Below are 25,020 nucleotides of genomic sequence, written 5' to 3'. Positions count from 1 at the left end.
GTCTGCATTTGTATCAATAGCTAACTTGCTAATGTGACAGTTACACACTCAGTATTGCTCTTAAATATCCACATCTTTGAGCAATATTTTGCAAAAGCATGGCCTTGACCCTGTGGATGGGCTGACTCTGTACACCTATACACACACACGCACGCACACACATTTTTTCTCAAAGTTCTTTTATTAATTAATTAGTTTTTTGGTTATTTGCAAGGACTAAAAATTAATTATGACTTTAAAAATCTCTCGCTTGGCCTATAATGACAGTCTTTATTTATGTAATCATAGCATAATTAAGCTGTCAATCACATGTTGCATGTGGTTACACATCACTCTAGAGAAAAAAGGTACAGTGAACTTGAGTATACTGTATACCTCTTTTGTATATTTGCAGTCACACTAATGTTTAATACACTTAAAGCGTACTAAACTGAAACAACTGTTTCTTTATTGCTTGATACACGTTTAATTGTTAAGTGTGGTTAAGCATGCTAAAAGAGAATAATTATTCTTCCTACATTAATCACGTCAATTCCCATGCACCGGCCAGCTCATCACTAACATACAACAACAACTAACCAATGAGGGTTAAGGCTAACCCTTAGCCAGTCATGTGAAGCCAACTGAGTTCTCAAAGATCTTCTCAGTTTATTTAGAGTACCACAGTTACTCAGCATGTTCTGTCATTTAGTTGAGGGCAAAATCCAAAACTTGTAAAACCTTTACATTACAACAAATACCAAAATTTTCATTTGGAAACAAAATTGGAGTTTCTCAGAGCTTTTCATGTAATTTAACATCCAATAACTGACCTTAGTACATTATAACCAAAATTATTTTACTAACACCATTGACTTATTAAATCTTTCTGTATGGAGACAATTCTGTGCCAGAAGAAAAAGCAATCATATGCATATAATAGTGTGAAATGCAATAAGCAAACACTGTTGCTTTTCATTATAATATGCATTGCTGTTATGGTGTTTGATATCTAAAGTAAAAAAAAAAAAAAAAAAAAAAAAAAAACAATCAGCAAGGTGTTGCTTTTGAAGTAAGTGCTCACTTCATGTCAGAAGCAAATGTTATTATCCCCCCATCCAAATGAAGTTTGACGGGGGATATAGAAACGGGTTCCATCCGTCCGGCCACGTTTTCGTTTCCGGGCCATGTCTTTAAAACTACTGAAGATATCTTCATGAAACTTTGTATGCATATCAAGCAACATGTGAATTGGTGCCTTTTGCTATTTTGGATTTTTGAAAAAAAAAAAAGTATTTTTCAAATTTTTACATAAAAAATAGATTTTGATTTAGTTTCTAAGAGCAATGTTTGTTTCCGGAGCATATATCCAAAACTATTCATGATACGGATTTGAAACTTGGTAGACATGTTAACAAGGTGTGTTAAGACGTGCCTTTTCATACAAAGAAATTTGAGAAATTTAAATTGTTCATGTTTCCATGGAAACAATTTCAGACTTAGTCTCTCAGGTTAGTCTTAGGGGTAGATTTCGTTTCCAGAGCAGAACTTGAAACCTATGAGGGGTATGGTCTGGAAAGTTGGTATATGTGTTGATTAAGTCATGTATATGTGCCTTTTGATGCTAAGAAATGTGAGAACTTTTAATTTTTAGCTCACCTGGACCAAAGGTCCGGTGGGCTTATGCCATGGGCTACTGGGGTCAGTATAAAGAGGTAGGGTTGGTTTCCTGCAGCAGAACTTGAAAAATGTGACAAATAATATCTTGAAACTTGGTATGTAGTTGGTATCTAGGGCAGGGGATATAGATGACTCTGTCTTCTTGTTCCTTGTTGCATTGCACTTCACTTTCATCAGTGGGTTGAATTCTTGCTACAGTGAAATGCACTTGTCAGATTGTCCAGTCACAGTCCTAAGCCACACTTGGGGGCTCACAGAAGGACTGAGGACATTGTACCTGCAAACCCCTAAAAGCATGCAATATGAATTACATCACATTCGTTTCCAACAGTATTTCAGTCTTAAAAAAATCAAAACCATGATTTTTTTTGTGAATGATTTGCTTATCATTTTCCATGTCACTAATGAAAAACAATACTAACTTACTTACTTAGTCCTCTTGGCTCCGGCTGAAGAATAAGGCGCCGACGAATTTCCTCCAGCCATCTCGATCCTGGGCCAGGCAGCTGATTTCATTTCGTGACTTTCCTGCTGCCTTCATTTCCCCCTCGATGGTCCTTCTTCAAGTCCCCAGTGGTCTGCCTCATTTGCATTTCCCTACTGGTGCCCATCTAATGGCAGTACATGGGTGTCTGCTGTTGTTCATGCGTAGGACATGACCTAGCCATTTCCAGCATCGGTGTTTCACTTCCTCTACTATGTTTGTAATTCCTGTACGTCTGCTTACTTCTTTGTTGGTAATTCGCTGTTCCCAGTGAATTCCAAGGATTTGCCAGAGACATCTGCCTTCGAAGCCCCTGAGGGGAGCTTTTTGTTTGTTCTCCATGTTTCAGCAACATACAGGAGGACTGAGTGAACATTTGAATTATATATCCTCAGTTTGGTCTTTAACTGCAGGAATGATGATTTCCAGATGTTTCACAGTTTGTTGAAGGCTTGTGCTACCGGGCCAATTCTAGTAGAAATTTCCTTTTTGATGTTGCTGTCGGCCGAGATGTAGCTGCCAAGATGTTTGAAATCCTGTACCTCCTCTAGTTCTTTTCCACGTGCATTTGTCTTTGTTGTGGTCCTGTTCTTCACTTTCATTATTTTTGTCTTATCTGGATGTATCTTGAGTCCAACGCTACTTGCTTGTTGGTCAACTGGATGTGCCTCTGAGTGTGCAAGAGCACTGTGATGTCATCTGCAAAGTCACAGTCTTCTAGTCTGATTGAGGGTCCCCATGCGATCCCTCTTGGTTGGTCCTCAGTGGCTCTTCAATGACGACGAGGAAGAGAAGAGGTGAAATTACACAGCCTTGTCTGACTCCAGTCTTTACATGAAACCACTCACTGTGTTGACCATCATGGCATACACAACACTGGTTGTTGGCATACCGTAGATGTCATGAAAAACAATATTATTTGTGTATTGTGTTAAACATTATTACCTCTGCCAACTGTGTTGGAGGAGGTTATGTTTTCTCCTCGGTTTGTTTGTTTGTTCCCAATGTAACTCAAAAAGTAGTGAATGGATTTTGATGACATTTTGAGGAAAAGTGAGCCATGAACAATTGACTAGATTTTGATGCAAATCCAGATATGTATGCACAGGTCTAGGATTTTTGTGTCTCTTCCCAACATAACTCAAAAAGTAGTGAATGAATTTTGATTAAATTTTGTGTACAGCTTGAGTATTATCCTAGATTCAAGTGATTTGATTTTGGTGTTGATAACACATGACTTGGCAGAGATATGCGCTCTACCGTGTGCCCTTCTACAACGTCGTAGTTTTTAATGGAATCATGCAGTGAGCTGCAGTGCAATGACATGGATTACTTTTAAAAGTAGATCACATCCAATTCTGACACAACTTTCAGCATGTGTTTTTTTATTAAACAGGCCAAGTGACCACAGAACAACATAATGAAGGGTTTTCTTTTCAGTGTGTTACTTTATCTGCATGTTGCAAATGAAAAGCTTTACTGTTTGTGTATTTCATTTGACCTTATTTTACAGGTGTGATTTTAAAACCAGCGATGTTAAACCAATCCAGAGTCTATTTTTGTACTTGTTTTTCTAGCTGATAATTTCCTGTCATTGTGTGAAGCTGTCTTCTGGGGTAGATTAATGATGGGAGAGATTATATTTGATGCAGAAATGATTAAATGTCGTTTATGGATCAGCAATCATAGCTGTCATTTTCTTGATCATTTCATCTGGGATGCTCATCAGAGTGGATAAATCTGACAATTAATCAGTGCCATTTAAACTCATCAGCAGATGGAGTTGTGTATGGTGTTGTAGGATCTTTAGATGTTTAATGTTGTTTTAGGATCTGTCTTTAATGTAGTTTAGAATTGCCTCTAGACCAGATCTAGGTGTGTTAAAATACTATTAAGAAATTGAATAAAATCAAGGTTTATATTATTGGCTTTATTTGTATTCTGTTGACTGTTTTTCTGCCCTGAGGTCTGTTTTATAATCTTGTACAATCTGTCATGGTTGTGTGTTCGGACTTACAGGGGTTTCATTTATTTTGGTGACCAATAAAATGAATATAATGAACTGCTTATGAACTGTTACTTTTTAAAATTGTTTTAGTTTTTTTTTTTTTTACGTGATCTTTATTTTTAGGTTTTTCTTTTGTTTGATATTGTTAGACTTTGTTTAGCTTTGTAAATAGTCATAATACTACTACAAGATATAAATATTTTTTCCACAGATTATCACTAGGATTTTTTGCTTGGGGCAATTAATTAAAACACAGACACTTCTCTACAGATCTGCTGGCTTCATGGTGTATTACCCTAAATCTAGGACCGCAATCAAAATAACAGTCACTTTGTCTCTAACCTTTCTCAAAGTATGACCTCAGTTAGTTAGATAAATTAAAATCTGCCCATCATGTAAGGCCAATTTGTTTGAGGCGGAGTTTGACTTTTATTATGGCTGCACCTATAAATGAATGTGCCAAGACAAAAAAAATTCTGTTCTCTCTCTCTTTCATTTTATATATATATATATATATATATATATATATATATATATATATATATATATATATATATATATATAAAAGCAGATTTGTAAACCATAGAGTTTGAGGTTTGAATAAATTTTTGGATACAGACTAACAAAGAGATACAGTATATTAGACAGGAAATATAGATGCATCCATTGACATTTTCACTAATTCACTAATGAACATTTCTGGAAATTACAAGGATTCAAGTTCATTTCAAAAATGAAAATCTGGTTTGCATATCTGTTAATATTAGGACTTTGCTGTACATTACAAAAGTGTCAAGTGCTATTTTATTGGCTGATGGAATGGATAATTTTATAGAAATTAAGAGATTAAAGGGTTTAAATGTAAGTGCTTTATTCAAATCGGGTGGTCTAGACGCAGTTGATTTGAAAATCTCATCCTTCATGAAAAACCTAACCTGAAATCAAAACTCATCTAGATCTTCTCAACTCCCTCTCTGTCCCTGGTTAGACTGTGTGGGAGTCTGACAAAAGCCTTCTTTGTTCTTAGTAATGTTCCACAAAAGTCTGGAGTCTTTTGCCTGCCTCTAAATAGCCTCCAATTTTTGCCTACCCATGCGAGTGTTTATAAAAAAACAAGCGATCATACAATTTCATGCACTTCCTGCTTGCGCGCGCACACACACACACACACACCTATCACTGAATGGACTGTGTTCTCATCATGCTGATACCGAATCACAAGCAGCACCTTTAGCGAGACTGTCACTGCCTATATCTCCTCTAATATGAGTACTGATGGTGTTGCAGGCGGTAAGCAGTCCTCTGTGGTTAACTGCAGGCTAGCATTTAGATCTGACTCTATTCCATTTTAACAAACCAATTAAAATCAAGAAAAAACCCACAAAGACTCCTCTCCAGATCTGGCTTCATGGTATGTTTCTGATTCACCATATCTGTAATAATCTGAATGGACTGCCTAGGAAATAAAGATAAGCACCAATGCATTCACAAGTCTGAATATACAAGTGTTGCCAGGCAAAACAAACCTCACCCGGTAGCACTTATGATGAATATGAAGGAAGATATCGCAAAAAAAATAGGTACCCTATGGGTACATGTGGCTACTGCTTATTGTAGTATGTTGAGCGGGTGGGTGGAGCACAGAAGTACGGCAGGCCAGAACTGAGTTTCACAAAACTCTTTATTTGCAGCTTTTCAGCTTTTTTAACAAACTCCCAGTCACACAGACATGCACACACCCATCAGTCGTCTGGTTGGGGAGCGAGACTCTTCTCTCCTCTCCCCCTTCCTTTATACTCCATCCCTGCAACACACACACACACAAATTAACATCAGGTGTAATGACCTAGCCACTTACCTTCCCCGACCCCGCCCTCCATTCACAGACTGCTGCTTGGCCACGCCCCCGCTGCCACATACCCCCACCGCCCGACTCAGGCCGGGGAGCCCTCCGGCCTGAAGCTGACTCCCCCCCTGACAGGACAGGAAGTCCGCCACCACCATCTGCGCCCCCGGCCTGTGGATCACCTCGATCTTAAATGGCTGGAGCGCGAGATACCAACGGGTGATCCGCGCATTGGGATCCTTCATGCGGTGGAGCCACTGGAGGGGCGCGTGGTCTGAACAGAGAGTGAAAGGGCGCCCCAGCAGGTAGTATCGGAGGGCGAGGACCGCCCACTTGATGGAGAGACACTCCTTTTCAATTGTGCTGTACTTGCTCTCGTGCATCGACAGCTTCCGGCTGATGTACAGCACCGGGCGCTCCTCACCCTCCACCTCCTGGGACAGAACAGCCCCCAGCCCCGTCTGATGCATAAGTCTGTAAAATAAAGGGGAGAGAGAAGTCAGGGGAGTGTAAAAGTGGCCCCCCACACAGTGCAGCTTTTACCTCTGAGAAGGCCTGTTGGCACTGCTCCGTCCACTGGACCGGATCTGGAGCCCCCTTTTTAGTGAGGTCGGTTAGCGGGCTGGTGACATCTGAATAGTTAGGTATAAACCTACGATAATAGCCAGCCAGCCCCAAGAACCGCCTCACCTCCTTTTTGGTCTTGGGCCTCGGGCAGGCCGCAATTGCTGCAGTCTTGTTAATTTGGGGACACACCTGCCCATGACCCAAGTGGAACCCCAGATACCGTACTTCCACCCGCCCAATCGCACACTTTTTCGGGTTAGCTGTGAGGCCCGCTCGCCTCAGCGACTTTAGAACAGCCCTCGGGTGTTGCAGGTGCCGCAGCCAATCATGACTATAGATTATTATGTCATCTAGATAAGCAGCTGCGTAGGCAGCATGAGGACAGAGGACCCTGTCCATAAGCCGCTGGAATGTAGCGGGTGCCCCAAATAACCCAAAGGGGAGCGTGACGAATTGGTGTAAACCAAATGGTGTGGAAAAGGCTGTTTTCTCTCGGGATAGAGGAGTCAAGGGGATCTGCCAATATCCCTTGGTTAGATCCAGTGTCGAAAAAAGCGAGCAGCGCCTAACCGATCAAGCAACTCATCAATGCGAGGCATTGGGTACGCGTTGAATTTAGACATCGCGTTGACCTTTCTATAGTCCACACAGAACCAGACCGACCCATCAGTCTTGGGAACCAGGACCACTGGGCTGCTCCAGTCACTGTGGGACTCCTCGATTATGCCCATTTCGAGCATGGCCTTGAGTTCATCCCGAACCACCTTTTTCTTGCGTTCAGGCAAGCGGTAAGGGCGGCTACGCACTACCACCCCCTGGGGGCATTTCAATGTGGTGTTCTATGAGGTGGGTATGACCCGGAAGGGGCAAGAACACGTCAGAAAATTCCTTCTGCAACCTGGCTACCTCCATGAGTTGGGTCGGCGAGAGGTGGTCTCCACAAGGGACCGGAGTAGTCTGCGATGTTATCTTTTTTACCTCTGGCCCCAGCTCCGCCTTCTCTGGGACGACCGACGCCAACACCACGGGGACCCCCTCATTCCAGCGTTTTAAAAGGTTGGGGTGGTATACTTGCAGTGCCCCGCCCCTATCAGTTCACTTTACCTCATAGTCGACGTCCCCAACTCGCCGTGTGACCTCAAAGGGCCCTTGCCACTTGGCGACTAATTTAGAACTCGACATGGGCAATAATACAAGTACTTTTTCTCCCGGCGTGAATTCTCTAAGGCGTGTGCCCCTGTCGTACAGCCGGCTTTGACGTTCTTGTGCCTGCCGTAAATTCTCCTGTGTTAATTGCGTGAGAGTGTGGAGTTTTGCGCGCAGGTCAAGAACGTACTGGATTTCATTTTTACTCGGTGAAGGTCCTTCCTCCCAATTTTCCCACAGCACATCCAGAATGCCACGCGGCTTACGCCCATATAATAATTCGAAGGGAGAAACCCCTGTGGAGGCTTGCGGGACTTCTCGTACTGCGAACAACAGGGGTTCGAGCCACTTATCCCAATTACGTGCATCTTCACTAACGAATTTACGGATTATGTTTTTGAGTGTCTGGTTGAATTGCTCTACTAATCCATCCGTTTGTGGGTGATATACACTGGTGCAGATGGACTTAATCCCCAGTAACCCATACAGCTCACGCAGTGTGCGTGACATAAACGAGGTGCCTTGGTCTGTCAGGATTTCTTTTGGAATCCCAACCCGGGAGATAATGCGGAAGATCGCTTCCGCAATACTGCGTGCTGAGATATTGCAGAGAGGCACTGCCTCCAGATATCGCTTTGCATAGTCCACCAGAACTAAAATAAAGCGATGTCCCCGTACTGACTGATCTAATGGCCCAACGAGATCCATCCCAATTCGCTCAAACGGGGTCTCGATTAGAGGAAGAGGGCGCAACGGCGCTTTTGGTGTGGCCACGGGATTTACTAATTGGCATTCACGGCACACCGCACACCACTGACGGACATCCCCGCAAATCCCAGGCCAATAGAACCGGGCCATTATTCGGGCTAGTGTTTTGTCTTGCCCCAAGTGTCCAGCCATGGGATTAAAGTGAGCCGCATGGAATACGAGTTCCCTACGGCTCTTTGGGATTAACAACTGGGTTACTCGTTCCTTGGTTTGAGTGTCCTGCATCACTCGGTACAATCTATCTTTCATAATAGCAAAATAGGGGAAGGTTGGGGCCGTGCTCGGCTGAAGAGTTTAACCATCGATTACTCTCACTTGGTCAAACGCATGCCGCAGAGTCTCGTCTTGTGACTGCTCTAATGGGAAATCCCCAAGGGAATCCCCGAGAGAGGGATGAGGAGCGGAGTGCTCCTCACTCCGACGTGGTGTTGACGCAGACGGCTCTGTGACAGCTTCCCCAGTCAATGCCACACCAGGATCTTCCTGTGACCTACTAGGGCAGGACCCACTGCATGTTAAATATTCCATTAATTCCTTAAATCCCAGCCAATCAGTACCCAAGATCAATGAGTGGGTAAGACGAGGATTAACCGCCGCCTCCATTTTATGCGTTTGGCCCCGGAATAGAATATGGACAGACACTAGAGGGTAATGGTGAACATCCCCGTGCACACACAACACTTTCACCGCTTGTGCTCCCCCCAATGCCTCACCTTGCACCAGGCGTTGGTGAATTGAGGTCTGATTGCAACCGGAATCCACCAAAGCATGATATGTATCCCCTTGAATACTCACCGGTACGCAATATGCTCCGGCCCGATCAGGGGCGGTTTCTGGTGCATCGGGGATCCGGATGACAGCCCCCACCTCCCTTGCGGGGCTCTGATTTGGGAGACACTCCAATTCCCCACCGCGCCAGCACACCGGGCCAGGCTTTCCCTCTGCACTGGTGTTATGGGTGTCACTCACCTGAGGGGGAGACAACACAGACACAGAAGAGGGAGATAGGAGGACATCACGGGTGCGACGGGCTGGCTGGGGAGGACCCAGCCGCCGCCTTCGTGGCAGGGGAATGGGGTGGGGAGGGGGACAAGAGACAGGAGAGAGAGGGGGAGAGAGAGAGGGGGAAGAGAAGCGAGGGGAGGCGCCTCGTCTGCCTGCCGTCAGCGCCGCCTCCAGATGGTCCTCCGCCAGCTCGATGGCTCGTTCCAACGACGGCGGGCGGCGACACTGGACCCATTCCGCCGTTCCTTCCGGAAGTTGAGAGATAAACTGCTCTAGTGCCACCAGATCGATGATCTCCTCGGCGTCGCAGTCTTCCGCCCTCAGCCACCACCGGCAGGCATCCCGGAGTTGCTGGCCGAATGCAAACGGCCGGCCAACCTCCTCCAGTGTCAGCATCCGGAAGCGCTGACGGTGTTGCTCCGGGGAGCGGCCGAGCCGCTGCAGGATGGCTTTCCTCAGGTCGGCAAAGACCAGCCGGCTGTCAGCAGGGAGCTGCTGCGCTGCGAGCTGCGCCTCGCCAGTTAGGAGCGGGAGGAGGCGCGCCACGCGCTGCTCCAGCGGCCACCCCCACGCCTCGGCTGTTTGCTCAAAGAGAGCGAGGAACGCTTCCGGATCGTCCTGCGGTCCCATCTTCGTGAGAGTGGCGGCAGCGGTGGCCGGCGGCCCTGCTGACATGAGCCGGTGCTGGAACACCTGGCGATCTTCCTGCTGGGCCAGCATCAAGGCTTCGAAGAGCTGCTGCTGCTCCTTCCGGAGGGTGATCAGTTCTTGATGCTGGTTCTGCTGGGCGGTAGCGAGGGCAAGGATGAGCTCCTTGAACGGGGAGGATTCCATGGGGCGGTTCCCTTCTGTGCGTCCCGGGTTTCAGCACCACTGTAGTATGTTGAGCGGGTGGGTGGAGCACAGAAGTACGGCAGGCCAGAACTGAGTTTCACAAAACTCTTTATTTGCAGCTTTTCAGCTTTTTTAACAAACTCTCAGTCACACAGACACGCACACACCCATCAGTCGTCTGGTTGGGGAGCGAGACTCTTCTCTCCTCTCCCCCTCCCTTTATACTCCATCCCTGCAACACACACACACACACACACACACACACACACCAATTAACATCAGGTGTAATGACCTAGCCACTTACCTTCCCCGACCTCCATTCACAGACTGCTGCTTGGCCACGCCCCCGCTGCCACACTTATAAATAAAATTGTTTTCTGATACTGTGTCCATACAGTATAGTATATATATTTACTCTATGAAGCAGTAGCTACAAAAATGAAGCGTAATCCAAAAATGAACAATTTAAAAATCACAGAAGTAAAATATACCAAGTGTCTGTACTTTATATTATTCTACTCTTACCTCTTACAGTTTTCGAAACTGAAACCTCTGAACCGAGGCTGACATACACACGCTGTCACCATGACTGAAACTCTTATTCCCGGAGATGGCCCGGTGCTAGAGCTCAGTGGAACGCACTTTCCCTCTGTAATAAGCATAAACATGTCTGAAAGCGATTTCTTTAGTCTAGTCCGTTTATTTTGAAAGGTGAACCGAATTGTATACACTTACTGGCCATTTTAATTGGAACACGTGTATGCGCATTCGCAGTGCACTATTGTTACATTCTTACAGTACGATGACATAGTGGCTAGCACCTCTATATGAGGCAGTAGCCACAACAAAAACGATTTTGACCTTTTTGGTGACTTTGACTGGATGACCCTCAAAATGTTGGAGGTTCTATTTGAGACCAATGCCCATCTATCCTGAAAGTTTCATGAAGATTGGTCCAGCCGTTTTCCTGTAATATAATTAACAAAAAAACAAAGAAACCTGACCGAAAACAACACCTCGCTCCGCTTACTCTGTAGCGAGTGAGGTAATAGTGCTTAACATTTACTTTTACTGATGTATGATGTCATATATTGACAATATAAGTCACCGACTCTAATATGATCCGGTGTATTAAATTCCTGTGATGCATCTACTCTAGTGTAGGTAAGATACTATGATTGTTGTAAATGAGGGACACCGTGTGTCAACACTATTTGCTGTGAAGAAGTGAAACTCAAGTCTTTCCATCATGCCTCGCATACACATACAACAGTAACAGGATCTCTCTCCATCAATAATAATGTTATGCTACTGGTTCATTCTATCCATTCTCTGATTCGTCCTTTCAAGCTGCCTGGAACGTAGTGTTCCTGTTTATTTATGGCATTTAGATGGATGGATGCGGAATGAGAGACTGAGAGTAGGAGAGAGAAAGAGGCATGGTGGGGGAGGTTGATCTTAGGAGCGAATTAAAGAAAGATAGGAGATGAAGATGAGGAAGATAAAAACAAAGGAAGATATGATGGAGAAAGGATACATTTCGGGATTACTATTCAACTTTTTCTTTCTTTCTTTATGTGTGTGTGTGTGTGTACGTGCACACGTACACACACACACACACACCCAGTGGGGCTTTTGGAGTAGCAGGTGCTGAGACATGTCTGGACAAGTTGATCCAGTGTCTTGTCACATGTGTATCTGTGTCCTTGTTACTGTAAGATGTAATTGTTTCAGTAGGTAATGGTTGCAGTTGGTTACAAAATAATCCCTGAAGAAAATGCATGCTGTTTGCGAGTCTGAGTATTTTTAGGATATCTCTTGAGATATGGGGCAAGATCATTGATCAGTCATGCTTGTGGGAGCAATAGCTACAGGAAAATCAAACATGAATGTGCAATAGATGTAGCAATGTTAAAGGTGTCATTCCACGACAAACCGTTTAATACTTGCTCTTTTTGAAATACCATAGGTCACTCCGAGTTGCATATGCATGCTGCACGTGAAAATGTTCTCCTACCCCCATTCCTTGTATTAGCCTATGAGAGAAAATAAACGGAAAAACGAGCGAATCAGAAAAAGCCCTACGAACATACGTCACTTCGAAAATTAGTAGTCATGGCCTCGCCCATAACCCACTGGAGGGAGTGTCTCAGCACTGTTAGCCAATCAGAAGCGATATGTTTACATGTCATGAATATTCATGAGTAAGAGCTAAAATTCTGTTGTTCTCTCCCCACCCACTACTCCACCAAACTAGAACAGCCTGAAACAGGAGCACCACAGCATTTTTTTTTCACCAAAACCAGCTCACAGGGCGTTCATTCATACTAGAGACCACCGCACAATTAATGAAAAAACGATGCAATGACACCTTTAAGGGAGAGCAGGGAGACTTGGGACATGTTTTCAGCTTTTGTAGATTGTGTGAAATTCTTTGCACGTTGCAGTCACATTCATATTGCATTAGAGAGTATTTACTATACTCTCTTACCATAACATTAATTTCTCATCTTGCCACATATACTGGTCTTCAGGCTTCAGTTTTTCTGTCATTATTTTTTGCAGGGAGACATGGAACAAAAATAAAATATCTAGGCCTACATGGTTAATTTTTATTTATTATCAAAACTGGTAACATATGAACTATATGAACACACAATGCTGGTACAGCGATAGAAAAATGTCAGCCTACTCAAAACCTGATGAGACAAAACTAGTTCCTATTCTCCAGAAGGAATGAAATAAGCTCAATCCTCATGCAGGGACATGGCCACATTTTTAACAAACATTTTAAAACAATTTTATATTTGTAAACCACAAGAAAAAACCTGCAAAATGAACTGTCCCAACTCTCCCTATCTTGCCATTTTGAAAAAAAAATCCTTAAATGTTTTTTTTTCCTCCCCCCAGAATTTAAATTTAATAAATAATACTATATCTGGTAACTCTAGGCTACTTACTTTAATTCCTAACAAATCCTGAATTCACCAGTGTACATTACACCATAGAATAGGGCTGGAAGCAAAGTAGAAAATACAAGTTTTGGTTGACAAAAATATTTAACTATGCATACCTTACTGCAGTGTCCAGCTTCGTGGCTCCAAAGGAACTAGTCTCCCCATCCCAAGTCTCCCTGCTCTCTTCTACACTAAACAAACAAACAAATAAATAATAATTAAAAAAAAAGATTTGGGACTGTGGGCCTGTTTTATTGACGTAATTTTTAAAACCCAAACATGGTTGCTTAATCCAACATGTAAGGTGTATTTATATATAAATGTGTTTCCCCATAAATTGATGTTTGTATTAATAACTCATGTCCACTCATGTCTTTTGACCATTTAGTTAATTCCAGAAAAGCCTGTTATTTTTTTTGTGTTTTTTTTTTTGTGGGGGGATGGGGGTGTTGTTTTCTTTTTTCCTTTTTCTTTTAGTTGTACATGTACAGTAGGTATGGAAAAAACAAACACTTTTCTCTTACAACTAGTATCATCTGCCTGATATCAAAATCTCAGATAGACCACAACAATACTTTGGCAATCCCAGTAGTATGCCATTCAGAGAATAGAGTAGACCCAAGGTAAGTGTTCACACGAGCTTGCTTGCTTTTACTCTGCTCACTGCAACAGTCCATTCAAAATTGCTCAGGGAAAGGGAAAGATGAGTGAGAGAAAGCGATCACAAATATAGAATCACTGTTGTTGAGGGGACAGTGGAGAGGGCAAATGAGTTGAATGACTTCTTCAATTGGTTCAACCAGCCCATGTCCCCCCCACCCTCTCCCTCACTGCAGCCATCTCTCCTTCTTCCCTCAACACACCTCCCCCCAGTCATCACAGCAGCCCCCTCCTCCCCCACCTCAACACAGACTCCTCCATGCATTACTGCAGATCAGGTCAGAGGTCAACTAAGGAAGCTTCACCCCAGGAAAGCAGCAGGCCCAGACAAGATGTGTCCCCGACTACTGAAGACCTGTGCTGCTGAACTGCGTGAACCACTCCAACGCATCTTCAACCTTAGCCTGCAGCTGGGGAGAGTGCCCACCCTCTGGAAGACATCATGTATCGTTCCAGTTCCCAAAAAGAATCGGCCAAGCGAGCTGAATGACTTCCGACCGGTGGCACTCACTTCACATCTGATGAAGACGTTGGAGCGACTCTTCCTCAGCCTCCTCAGACCCCAGGTACAACATGCCCAGGACTGTCTGCAGTTTGCGTACCGGGCAGATGTTGGTGTGGAAGATGCCATCCTCTACCTGCTACACCAAGCCCACTCACATCTGGATAAGGGAAATGGCACAGTGAGGATCCTCTTCTTGGACTTCTCGAGTGCCTTCAACACCATCCAGCCCCTACTGCTTCAGGACAAACTGAACAGGATGCGAGTGGACCCCTGCCTGGTCACCTGGATCTCCAGCTACCTCACTGACAGGTCGCAGTATGTCAGGCTGAAGGACATCACGTCTGACACTGTGATTAGCAGCACCGAAGCACCCCAGGGGATGGTGCTGGCCCCTCTTTTCTTCACCCTGTACACTGCAGACTTCTGCTACAACTTGGAGCTGCGTCACATTCAGAAGTTTGCCGATGACACAGCCATCATTGGGTATATCAGTGACAACAGAGAGGAGGAGTATAGGAGCCTGGTGAGGGACTTTCCTGTGTGGTGCAACAGGAACCATCTGCAGCTCAACACCTCGAAGACCAAGGAGCTGGTCATTGACTTTGGGAGGTCCAGACCAAGGTCATGACCAGTTCTGATCAAGGGAGTCGAGGTGGAGGCTGTGGATTCCTACAAGTACCTCAGGCTGTGGCTGGACAGCAAGCTGGACTGGACTTGCAACACCAAACACTTGTACAGGAAGGGACAGAGCAGGCTATACTTCCTTAGGAGGCTGCGGTCCTTTAACATCTGCAGGAAACTCCTGTAGATGTTCTATCAGTCTGTGGTCGCCAGTGTTCTGTTTTACACCATGGTGTGCTGGGGGGGCAGCACATCCAAGAAGGACACATCCAGGCTGGACAAACTGATCAGGCGGGCCACCTCTGCAGTCGGCATGAAGCTGGACTCTCTGGTGACGGTGGCAGAGAAGAGGTCTATGGACAAACTATTGAACATCATGGACGATGCCAGTCACCCTCTGCACACCATCATCAGCAACCAGAGGAGCCTGTTCAGTGACAGAATGCTCCTTCCCAAGTGCAGGACGAACAGACTCAAAAACTACTTTGTCCCTCATGTCATCAGACTGTACAACTCCTCTCTAGGGAGGAGGAGGGGTAACAGGAGGACAGAGGACGGGAAGGAGCAGTAGCCTAGCCTAACAATAAGCAATACCGAACAATGTGCAATTTAATGTGCAATATAAAGTGCAATATCTCTCCTGCCGCCGCCCCTCCTTCTCCCCCTCCTTTTTTTCTTTCCCTCCTCCCCCTTCCCCCTTCCTCTTTTCCCATTATCTTATTCTTTTTATATTTGTATATGTAAATACTTAATTTATTTTAATTTATCTAGAAGTTTTCCTCTATTTCTTTTCTCTGTTTTTCTGTAATGATGCTGCTGGAATCTTAATTTCCCTGAGGGAACCCTCCCAAAGGCATCAGTAAAGTTTTATCTAATCTAATCTAATCTACGTTGTAGAACAAGACTCAGGTATCCCACATTAGTCACTACCCCTCTTACTTGTTCCCACCCCTGTGCAGACCCAGTAGGGGAAGTTATGTTGGATACAATAGTTATCAAGTCAAGTCTGTAAGAAAGAGGAATAAGCATGACATCTTCAAAACGTTGTGCACAGTTACAAAACAAAATAATATCTATTTATTATTCTTGCAGGGCGGCATGGTGGTGTAGTGGGTAGCACTGTCACCTCACAGCAAGAAGGTCCTGGGTTCAAGCCCAGCGGCTGACAAGGGCCTTTCTGTGTGGAGTTTGCATGTTCTCTCCATGTCTGCGTGGGTTTCCTCTGGGTGCTCCAATTTCCCCGACAGTCCAAAGATATGCAGATTAGGCTAATTGGTGGCTCTAAATTGACCTCCGGTGTGAATGGTTGTTTGTCTCTATTGGCCCTTTTCCACTACCCTTTTTCAGCTCGCTTCAGCCCGACACGGCTCGCGTTTCGACTACCAAAGAACGGCACGACTCAGCTCGTTTCAGCCCTGCTTAGCCCCTAAAACTCGCACCGTTTTGGAGTGGGGCTGAAGCGAGCCAAACCGAGCCGAGTGAGGCTGGGGGCGTGAGCAGACACTCCCCTGTGCACTGATTGGTGAGGAGGAGTGTCTTCACATGCCCACACACGCCCCGCGAGCACGCTGGGATCTGTAAACACCGTAAACCCGGAAGAAGAATAATTATGAATTACGAGAGTTTTTGAAGCCTTATGCACCTCACCTCATCTATACGCTCTTGCCAGTATCTGTTGGCGTTGTCGGTGACAACAAGCCACAGCACCAAGACCAGCAACACTAACGACTCCATGTCCTCCATGTTTATTGTTTACTCTCCGGGTCGTGAGACTACCGCTTAAAAGCTCACTGATGTCACTGTTTGCGCTGCTTAACGACATCATGTGACGTCCACCCACTTTCGCTAACTCCACCCAATGTGTCCACCCACTTCCAGCCAGCACGGTTCAGCGCGGTTGTAGTCGAAATGCAACTCCAACAGCCCCGCTCAGCTCGACTCAGCACAGCATGGCTCAGCCCGACTCAGCCGAGTTTGTAGTGGAAAAGCGGCATTTGTGGCAGCCCTGTGATGACTTGTCCAGGGTGTACCCTGCCTCTTGCCCATAGTCAGCTGGGATAGGCTTCTGCACAGAATAAGTGGTTATGGATGGATAGATTATTATTGCACATAAAAAGCTTCACACTTGATTAAATCTCAGCCTTTGCTGCAATTTCTGTGATGTTGGCCATGCTGCCAAATATATTGCAGACTGCAAGTATGTTTTAAAGAATTCATGGACACAATGCCAGAGTGAGACAAAGTAACACTGGTTCTGGGTTATTTAAAACAGGTGAGTGTCATTGGTAATCAGAAGATTATAAACCAGTATATGAATTTGACTGGAGATAATGTGATGAGGTTGTGGTCAGAGTGGATGACATCTAGTGATTCTGCCCTCTCTTTTGAAAATCACTTAAATCCCCTGTCTAAAACAGCCTTTTTTCACCTTTGCAACATCCCACATCTCCGTCTTGCACTCAGCACCAAGGATGCTGAAACTCTCATCCATGCTTTTACTCATCCATCATGACTAGATTATTGGAATGCTTTGTTCACTGGTCTTTCAGCCAAGTTCATTGCTTGGCTTCAATATGTTCAAAACTCTGCAGCGAGACTTCTCACCCATACTAAATGCTTGGCACACATCACCCTTTTCTCCAGAACATCCACTGGCTCCCTGTTCTATATAGCATTCAGTACAAAATTATTCTGTTCACATTTAAAGCACTTCATGGCCATGCTCCTCAATATCTAATGGAATTACTTCAACCCGACTTTCCTATTCACAGTCTCAGATTTTCATCCTTTGGTCTGTTGTCTGTCCCCAAATTTAAACTATTCATCATGGGTTCCAGGGCATTTCGGGTTAAAGCCCCCAATCTATGGACTTCTCTCCCTCAGTGTCTATAGGTTTGTGTACGTATCTGTTCCCAAATTCAAACATCATCTCAAATAAGTTCTCTTCTCTCTCTGCTATTCCTCCTCCTGATATCTCCTCTCCTGATCACTGACTGTTCTATCTTTTTGAATGCTTTCAGCTTGTCTGTTATCATTATCATTTTGTTTTCTGTCTCTCCTATCTGTCATGTTTTCTTTTGGTTGAGTTGCTTCTTTTTCTGTAGTGCCATTACTTTGTATAGCATCCTTGGGTTGGTGAAAGTCGCTATAGAAATTAAACTTCTTGTTGTGTTCCAGGAATGAGAGATTTGAGACAGGAAACAAGGAAGCTTAGGGATCTATGTTAATAACATGCAAGAAGCCTCACTGAATTATTGTGAAGGGGCTGATTTAACAGGGCATGAGTTTCATTTCACTCTTGAAAAGGCTCATGTCCTTTATCAACAGCCATGCACAGTCAAATAGTTCATCATTGGGAGTTTCAAATACTGTAGGTGTACTGTCAGTAAATTCCTTTTAAAATGTTTAACTATTGATGTGCCTACTCCAATGTGTCCTCTATCCTTCAAAACCAGTTCTCAGCAGTTGGTGGATTTGTGGGTGTGACATTCCAGGGAGATGGATGGTTTGTTGCTCAGTACACAATGGAAAGGTACAACTGTCTGAATGACTCAGGTGTTTGAATGACTCAGGGAGTATGTGGCATATTCAGCCAATGGGAGGAAATGTAACAATTCCTCTGGGCAATTAGTGCAGAAAGAAAGGAGGATTCAACCAATTTGAATCTCAACTTGCCCAGTATATCGGAGATAATAACCAGACATTAAACTAACAGATACCATTAGGTTCACCATGAATTCCTTTCATATTTGCAAGGTAAATTGTGGACTTCAGGCTAACACAGCACTAAATTATCTTATTAAAGTGCTGAAATAGGGGCGGTGTAGTGGTTAGAACCGTTGCCTCACAGCAAGAAGGTTCTGGGTTCAAGCCCAGTGGCCGGCGAGGGCCTTTCTGTGTGGAGTTTGCATGTTCTTCCCGTGTCTGCACTGGGTGCTCCGGTTTCCCCCACAGTCCAAAGACATGCAGGTTAGGTTAACTGGTGACTCTAAATTGACCGTAGGTGTGAATGTGAGTGTGAATGGTTGTCTGTGTCTATGTGTCAAATCAAATCAAATCAAATCAAGTTTATTTGTATAGCGCTTTTAACAATAAACATTGTCGCAAAGCAGCTTTACAGAATTTGAACGACTTAAAACATGAGCTAATTTTATCCCTAATCTATCCCCAATGAGCAAGCCTGTGGCGACGGTGGCAAGGAAAAACTCCCTCAGACGACATGAGGAAGAAACCTTGAGAGGAACCAGACTCAAAAGGGAACCCATCCTCATTTGGGCAACAACAGACAGCCTGACTATAATATTAACAGTTTTAACAGGTATAACCCTCAACTGTCCTCATAGGGCCGTCCTTCACAGGAGCGGTGTGATAAAACTCCGACCAGACACAGGGCACCAGGATGGATCAAGCAGGTCCGAGGGGCAGAAGAGGCCAGCATCTCAATCCCAGGATCAACATGTAACTCAGAGGGACAGATTGGGGGGGGAGAGAAAGAAAACACAGGTTGTTAGGTATGCCCTAAAAATGACAAGTATTAAATCTGTGTGGTAGACTCGCAGAGACGAGTCTTTACATCAGGCATAACACACAACAATGGCATGTTAATATGGTAAAAAATATCATGACCTGCTCTGGCTGGATGCTTGATTGGGTGATGGGAGCACACTCCTCAGCAATGATGAGATGCAGATGGGACCCTTAGGGCTGGCCAAGACAATTCAGTTACATTTCACCGGGTCTGGGACATGCGACAGAATGTCTGACGGCCGATTCCCTGCAGGCTACGATAGCCAGTCGAGGTCTCCACCCTCTCCACCAAAAGATTTCCTGTTGACTCCATGTAACTCAGAGGGACAGATTTGGGGTGGGGGGAGGGAAAGAAAACACAGGTTGTTAGGTATGCCCAATGTCACCTGAATAAGTAGGAGCAGTATACATATTGCACCGAGTACAAGCAGGGACTCCGGCAACTAACTATGACAGCATAACTAACAGGAGAGACCCAGAAGGTAACACAGGCATGAGGGAGCCCCAGGACATAAAGCAGCCAGCCACTACACCGTCAAACTCGAGTGAGCAAGCGAGTGGGGACTGACAGCATCCATACATCCCAGTTTACCAAAACACTCTATGTCTGAGGATCCTCCAGATCTACTCCTTTACCTCATAAACACCATTAACAAAAGGCTTGGCTAAACAGATATGTTTTCAGCCTAGACTTAAATGCTGAGACTGTATATATGTGTCAGCCCTGTGATGACCTGGTGACTTGTCCAGGGTGTACCCCGCCTCTCACCCATAGTCAGCTGGGATAGGCTCCAGCTTGCCTGCGACCCTGCACAGGATAAGTGGCTACAGATAATGGATGGATGGATGTGCTGAAATAGTACTTCTGCTGTCTTGAATGCTGTTGGTAAGACACAAGGTGGACATAAGCTGGAGGGACTAAAGAGGGTCATTTGGCCTTAAGAGGAGGACAGATATGCGATAAAGTTTATAGCAATATGGAGCCATGGGCATTGTGGGATTGGTAAGGGCAAGAGTTTGCCAGCATAAAAAGAGTGCATGGAACCAGGGGTGTCAGAAGCATTTTTAATGGGGGGGGGGGGGGGCACACTGGCGGGGGGGTCCTCTCCCAGAAAATTTTTAATTAATTAGATGCCATTTCCTGCATTCTGGTGTATTTTTAACAGGTTGTTAAACACCTAATTTTACCTACAAAAGTCACTTAATTCAATGACTATTTTAGAGACTCAACAATAAGTCCTCATTCAACTAGTGCATATATTCATCAGCCTGTTTTTAAACCCACTGCTCTGCCTAAGATAATGAGATGAATGTGACACAATTTAATCACCAACAATGACTTTATGGGTGCATTTTACTTTTTATTTTGTGTTTCCTTTTTTATTTAGTTTTAGATGTAACACAACATGCCACTGTGCCAAGCAGTAGTGACACTCAATTGTATGTTTAAAAATAAGAATATTCATAATTTCACACAATGATCATGCAAACTTCATAACACAAAATCACACTGTGTCAAGCAACGGTGACTGGGTTTGAATTAAATGGTAGCTAACATTAAGCTAGCTTATACATCTCCTAACATTGACTAGCCAGCTAACTGCACTAACATTTCCATTGGGACAAAAAAACCCTGTCCTGTGGGGAAATTTTGACTTACTTTCTGCTTCTTTGTAAAGAATTTCCTTATGGCCATTGTGTCTGGGAAGGGAGCAAATATTGCAAACAATTCATCATCAACCAAGAATACCCCATTAGGCTAAGCTTATTTCATTGTTTAGTTGAACATTAATTTAACATGGCCTAGGGTTAATTTTGAGGGCATATAACAAAAGAATAAGGTTTTAGCAAATGCTAGACATTGTGAGGTAGCAATGGGGCTGACATTACCTCCTCCACTTTCGAACAGCTGCACCTTGCACTAAAATTTCTCTGCTTGCACTGAGATTCACTTCACTTGTGTGCGGTGAGTTGTTGTAGGTAATGCCCGGAAAACCCGGAGTGGATTTTCAGTGGTATGTGTATTCTCTTATCAATCAAGTGGAATGGATTCTTTCACGAAGCAATAGAAACAGCGCTGGGTGAACTAATATTTTATGTTAAATGGGGGGGGGGTTCATCCAAACGAAGAATTATGAAATGTGAAGGGGACACGTCCCCTTCACATTCAATGGTGGCGGCACCCATGCATGGAACCTTACCTTGAAGTGGTGTTTGGTTGCCATCAACCAATGCCACCATTCTCCCAGTTCTAACTTTACCAGTGGTAGCTTTCATTTTCTTTCCTTGGTTGCAAGATTCTTCAGGAAGTATGCTATGTAAGCTAAGTATACACCTTAGTCTGGGATTAAGATAAGATTGCTTTTGAAACATCAACCTTGCCTGGTAAACTTGGATCAAGGTTTTTTTTTTTTTTTAGAATTAAGTCCAAGGTGAAGGTTTGCTTTAGAGTGTTGAATGTGTGATTTGCTTGGTTGTTCCTGGGTTGTTTATTTGGTCCCCCTTTAGTTATATAAGAATGCTGACATATCAGATGAAGTTTTGGTAGAAACCCTAAGAATCTCTATCAGTCTTTGATGCTTTGGGAAGTGGGTCAGTGCTACTGCTTAAACATTGACTTTCTCTCTGGTGATCCTCTTGACTTACGCTGTAACCCAGAAAGTTAATTTGGCACTGGTGGAATTCTCATTTCTGTGTTTTGAAAAAAGAGAGGGTTTTTGGACATATCTGTTCAACAACCTATTCACATATTTAATATGCTGAGTTAAGGAATTGGAATAAATTAAGATGTCATGAGTGTAGGTCACAGATTCCCAACCCTGGTCCTCGATTACCCCCTGTCCTGCACGTTTTAGTGTTTTCCCAACTCCTAATAAACTGATTCAACTGAACAGCTATTTAGCTGTTATTCATGAATTGAAGTGGGTATTTTAAAATAGGGAAAACAGTAAAATGGATAGGATAAGGGGGAACTTCAGGACCAGAGTTGGTAATCTATGGTGTAGGTTAACTGAGATTTGCTGTTGTTCTTTGCTGAGTACTGGACCATGAGCAAAGAGAGCAAAGATTTTGCTGCTGTCTTCTGCCATGAAGCAGACAGACAGACAGACAGACAGAAGTGAGTGCAGGTTTTCTGGTTTTATTAAAACCAATGTAGCATACAAACAAACTAGGCAAAAAAAAAAAAATCACGGATTTTTACAAATCCATTTCAAACCACATTTTATGTGGTTTGAAATACGATTCAAATTGCATTTTTGCAAATCCATTTAGGTCGGACTGCTCTGATCGTATTTCAGGTGGGTTTTTACGTCCGTAAATTTTAACGCCATGTAAAGTTTATGTTTACATCACACATACAGGAAACATGCTAGTTTGGTGGTGACTACCTCCTCCATGCAAACCTCCTCCATCTCTGAGGATGTCTCATTATATTTTATAAAACCTGCAATGCGGCTCCATACTGCGATGTGGTAAATAAGCAAGCACATTTCATTACCCTTCATTTTGGTTTGTTTATGTCAACAACTGCTAGTTTTGGGTGCAATGTCATTACTATAGCAACCAATGTGGATAAAAGTGAAAATGAGGATTGTCACACGGATACACAGATCGGATCGGATCACTTGCAATATATAATGTGGACAGTCAATCAGGAAGATTATTATTATTATTGTTGTTGTTGATAATAATAATAATAATGCATTTTATTTATAGGTGCCTTTCAAGGCACTCAAGGATACCTTACAACACACAATAAAAATCAGACATACAGTAGTAACAATGCAACAAGACAGCAACAATCCCACAATGCATAAAATACAAAATAATAAAATAAAATTGCAAAAGTCAATAGCCATTAATTCAGACAGAATAGGCAAGTCTGAAAAGGTGTGTTAAAGGTTAAGGCGGGATTTGAAGGTTGAAAGAGATTACATTCAATATTACAAACGTCATGTGGAAAGGAGTTCCAGAGGCGAGGGGCAACATGACTGAGGGCTCTAAACCCCATGGTAGTCAAACAAGATGGAGGTGTAACAAGATTGATGGAAGAAGAGGATGTAAGAGTATGAGAAGGTGTGTAGATGTGAAGTAAGTCAGAGAGATATGGAGGTTATGAAGTGTCTTAAAAGTGAGAAGCGGAATGTTGAAATCAATACGATATTTAACAGGAAGCCAGTGAAGCTGTTGGAGGACAGGAATAATATGTTGGATTCAGATCGGATATGCAAATAAATTGGATTTGGACTGACAGTGTGAAGTGAGCCTGAGTCAGGAAATGTGAAGCAGGCTATGAGCAACACACTAACCAAGGTGCATAACAGAGATTAAAATGTATTAAAGTTATTGGAAACAGGTGAATGCAATTAGTAACAAGAAGACAGAGTCATCTATATCCCCCGCCCTATATACTAACTATATACCAAGTTTCAAGATATTATTTGTCACATTTTTCAAGTTCTGCTGCAGGAAACCAACCCTACCTCTTTACACAGCCCGTGGCATAAACCCACTGGACCTTTGGTCCAGGTGAGCTAAAAATTAAAAGTTCTCACATTTCTTAGCATCAAAAGGCATGTATACATTACTTCATCAACACATATACCAACTTTCAAGACTGTACCACTCATAGTTTTCAAGTTCTGCTCCGGAAACAAAACCTACCCCTAAGACTAACCTGAGAGACCAAGTCTGAAATTGTTTCCACAGAAACATGAAAAATTAAAATTTCTCAAAATTTCTCAGTATGAAAAGGCACATCTACATCACCTTGTTAGCATGCGTACCAAGTTTCAAATCCATATCATGAATAGTTTTGGATATATGCTTTGGAAACGAACATTGCTCTTAGAAATTAAGTCAAAATCTATTTTTTATGTAAAAACGTGAAATACTTTTTTTCAAAAATACAAAATAGCAAAAGGCACCAGTTCACATGTTGCTTGATATGTATACAAAGATTCATGAAGATATCTTCAGTAGTTTTAAAGATATGGCCCAGAAACGGAAACGCAGATGGATGGATGGACAGACGGACGGAGCCCGTTTCTATATCCCCCGCCAAACTTCGTTTGGGCAGAGGATAATCAGGAGACAGGGACAGGAGCTTGATTGGAGATCATGTGATGTACTTGTGCTGAGGATCATTGGAAGAATTAATGATGGATCACTAAGCAGAGAGTTATATTTTTTCAGAAAATACTACAATCTTGTGGGGACAAGATGAGAGTCGCCACAAGGTCTCAACCATCAGATATTGCTATCCTTGGGCCATTTGGTGATCAAAACACAAACATCCATAGTCATGCATACACCAGCACTCAATGCTAGCATGACCAAGGTGTACACAAGGTATAAAATATGTCTCTTTGTCCCCCCTTCTCTCTTTCTCTAGCTCTGTGCCCAGGTGTTGTTGTTCCTGTGTATGAACAC

At 43.6% G+C, this 25,020-nt stretch overlaps 1 protein-coding gene across 1 annotated transcript in view; it reads left to right on the top strand.

Moving 5' to 3' along the window:
• The window catches only part of adcy8 (adenylate cyclase 8 (brain)), a 138,691-nt gene that overhangs the window by 8,743 nt on the left and 104,928 nt on the right, over positions 1-25,020 (top strand). The window contains exon 2 of the mRNA XM_060905944.1: positions 24,983-25,020. This exon is cut by the window's right edge and continues 112 nt beyond it. Coding sequence (XP_060761927.1) covers positions 24,983-25,020 — 38 coding nt within the window. The remainder of the gene's footprint in view (positions 1-24,982) is intronic.

Source organism: Neoarius graeffei, chromosome 23, assembly GCF_027579695.1.
Source record: "Neoarius graeffei isolate fNeoGra1 chromosome 23, fNeoGra1.pri, whole genome shotgun sequence".
NCBI classification, from domain to species: domain Eukaryota; kingdom Metazoa; phylum Chordata; class Actinopteri; order Siluriformes; family Ariidae; genus Neoarius; species Neoarius graeffei.
Note: the sequence above shows the minus strand (reverse complement) of the source record. Positions and strands in the feature narration are given on the sequence as shown.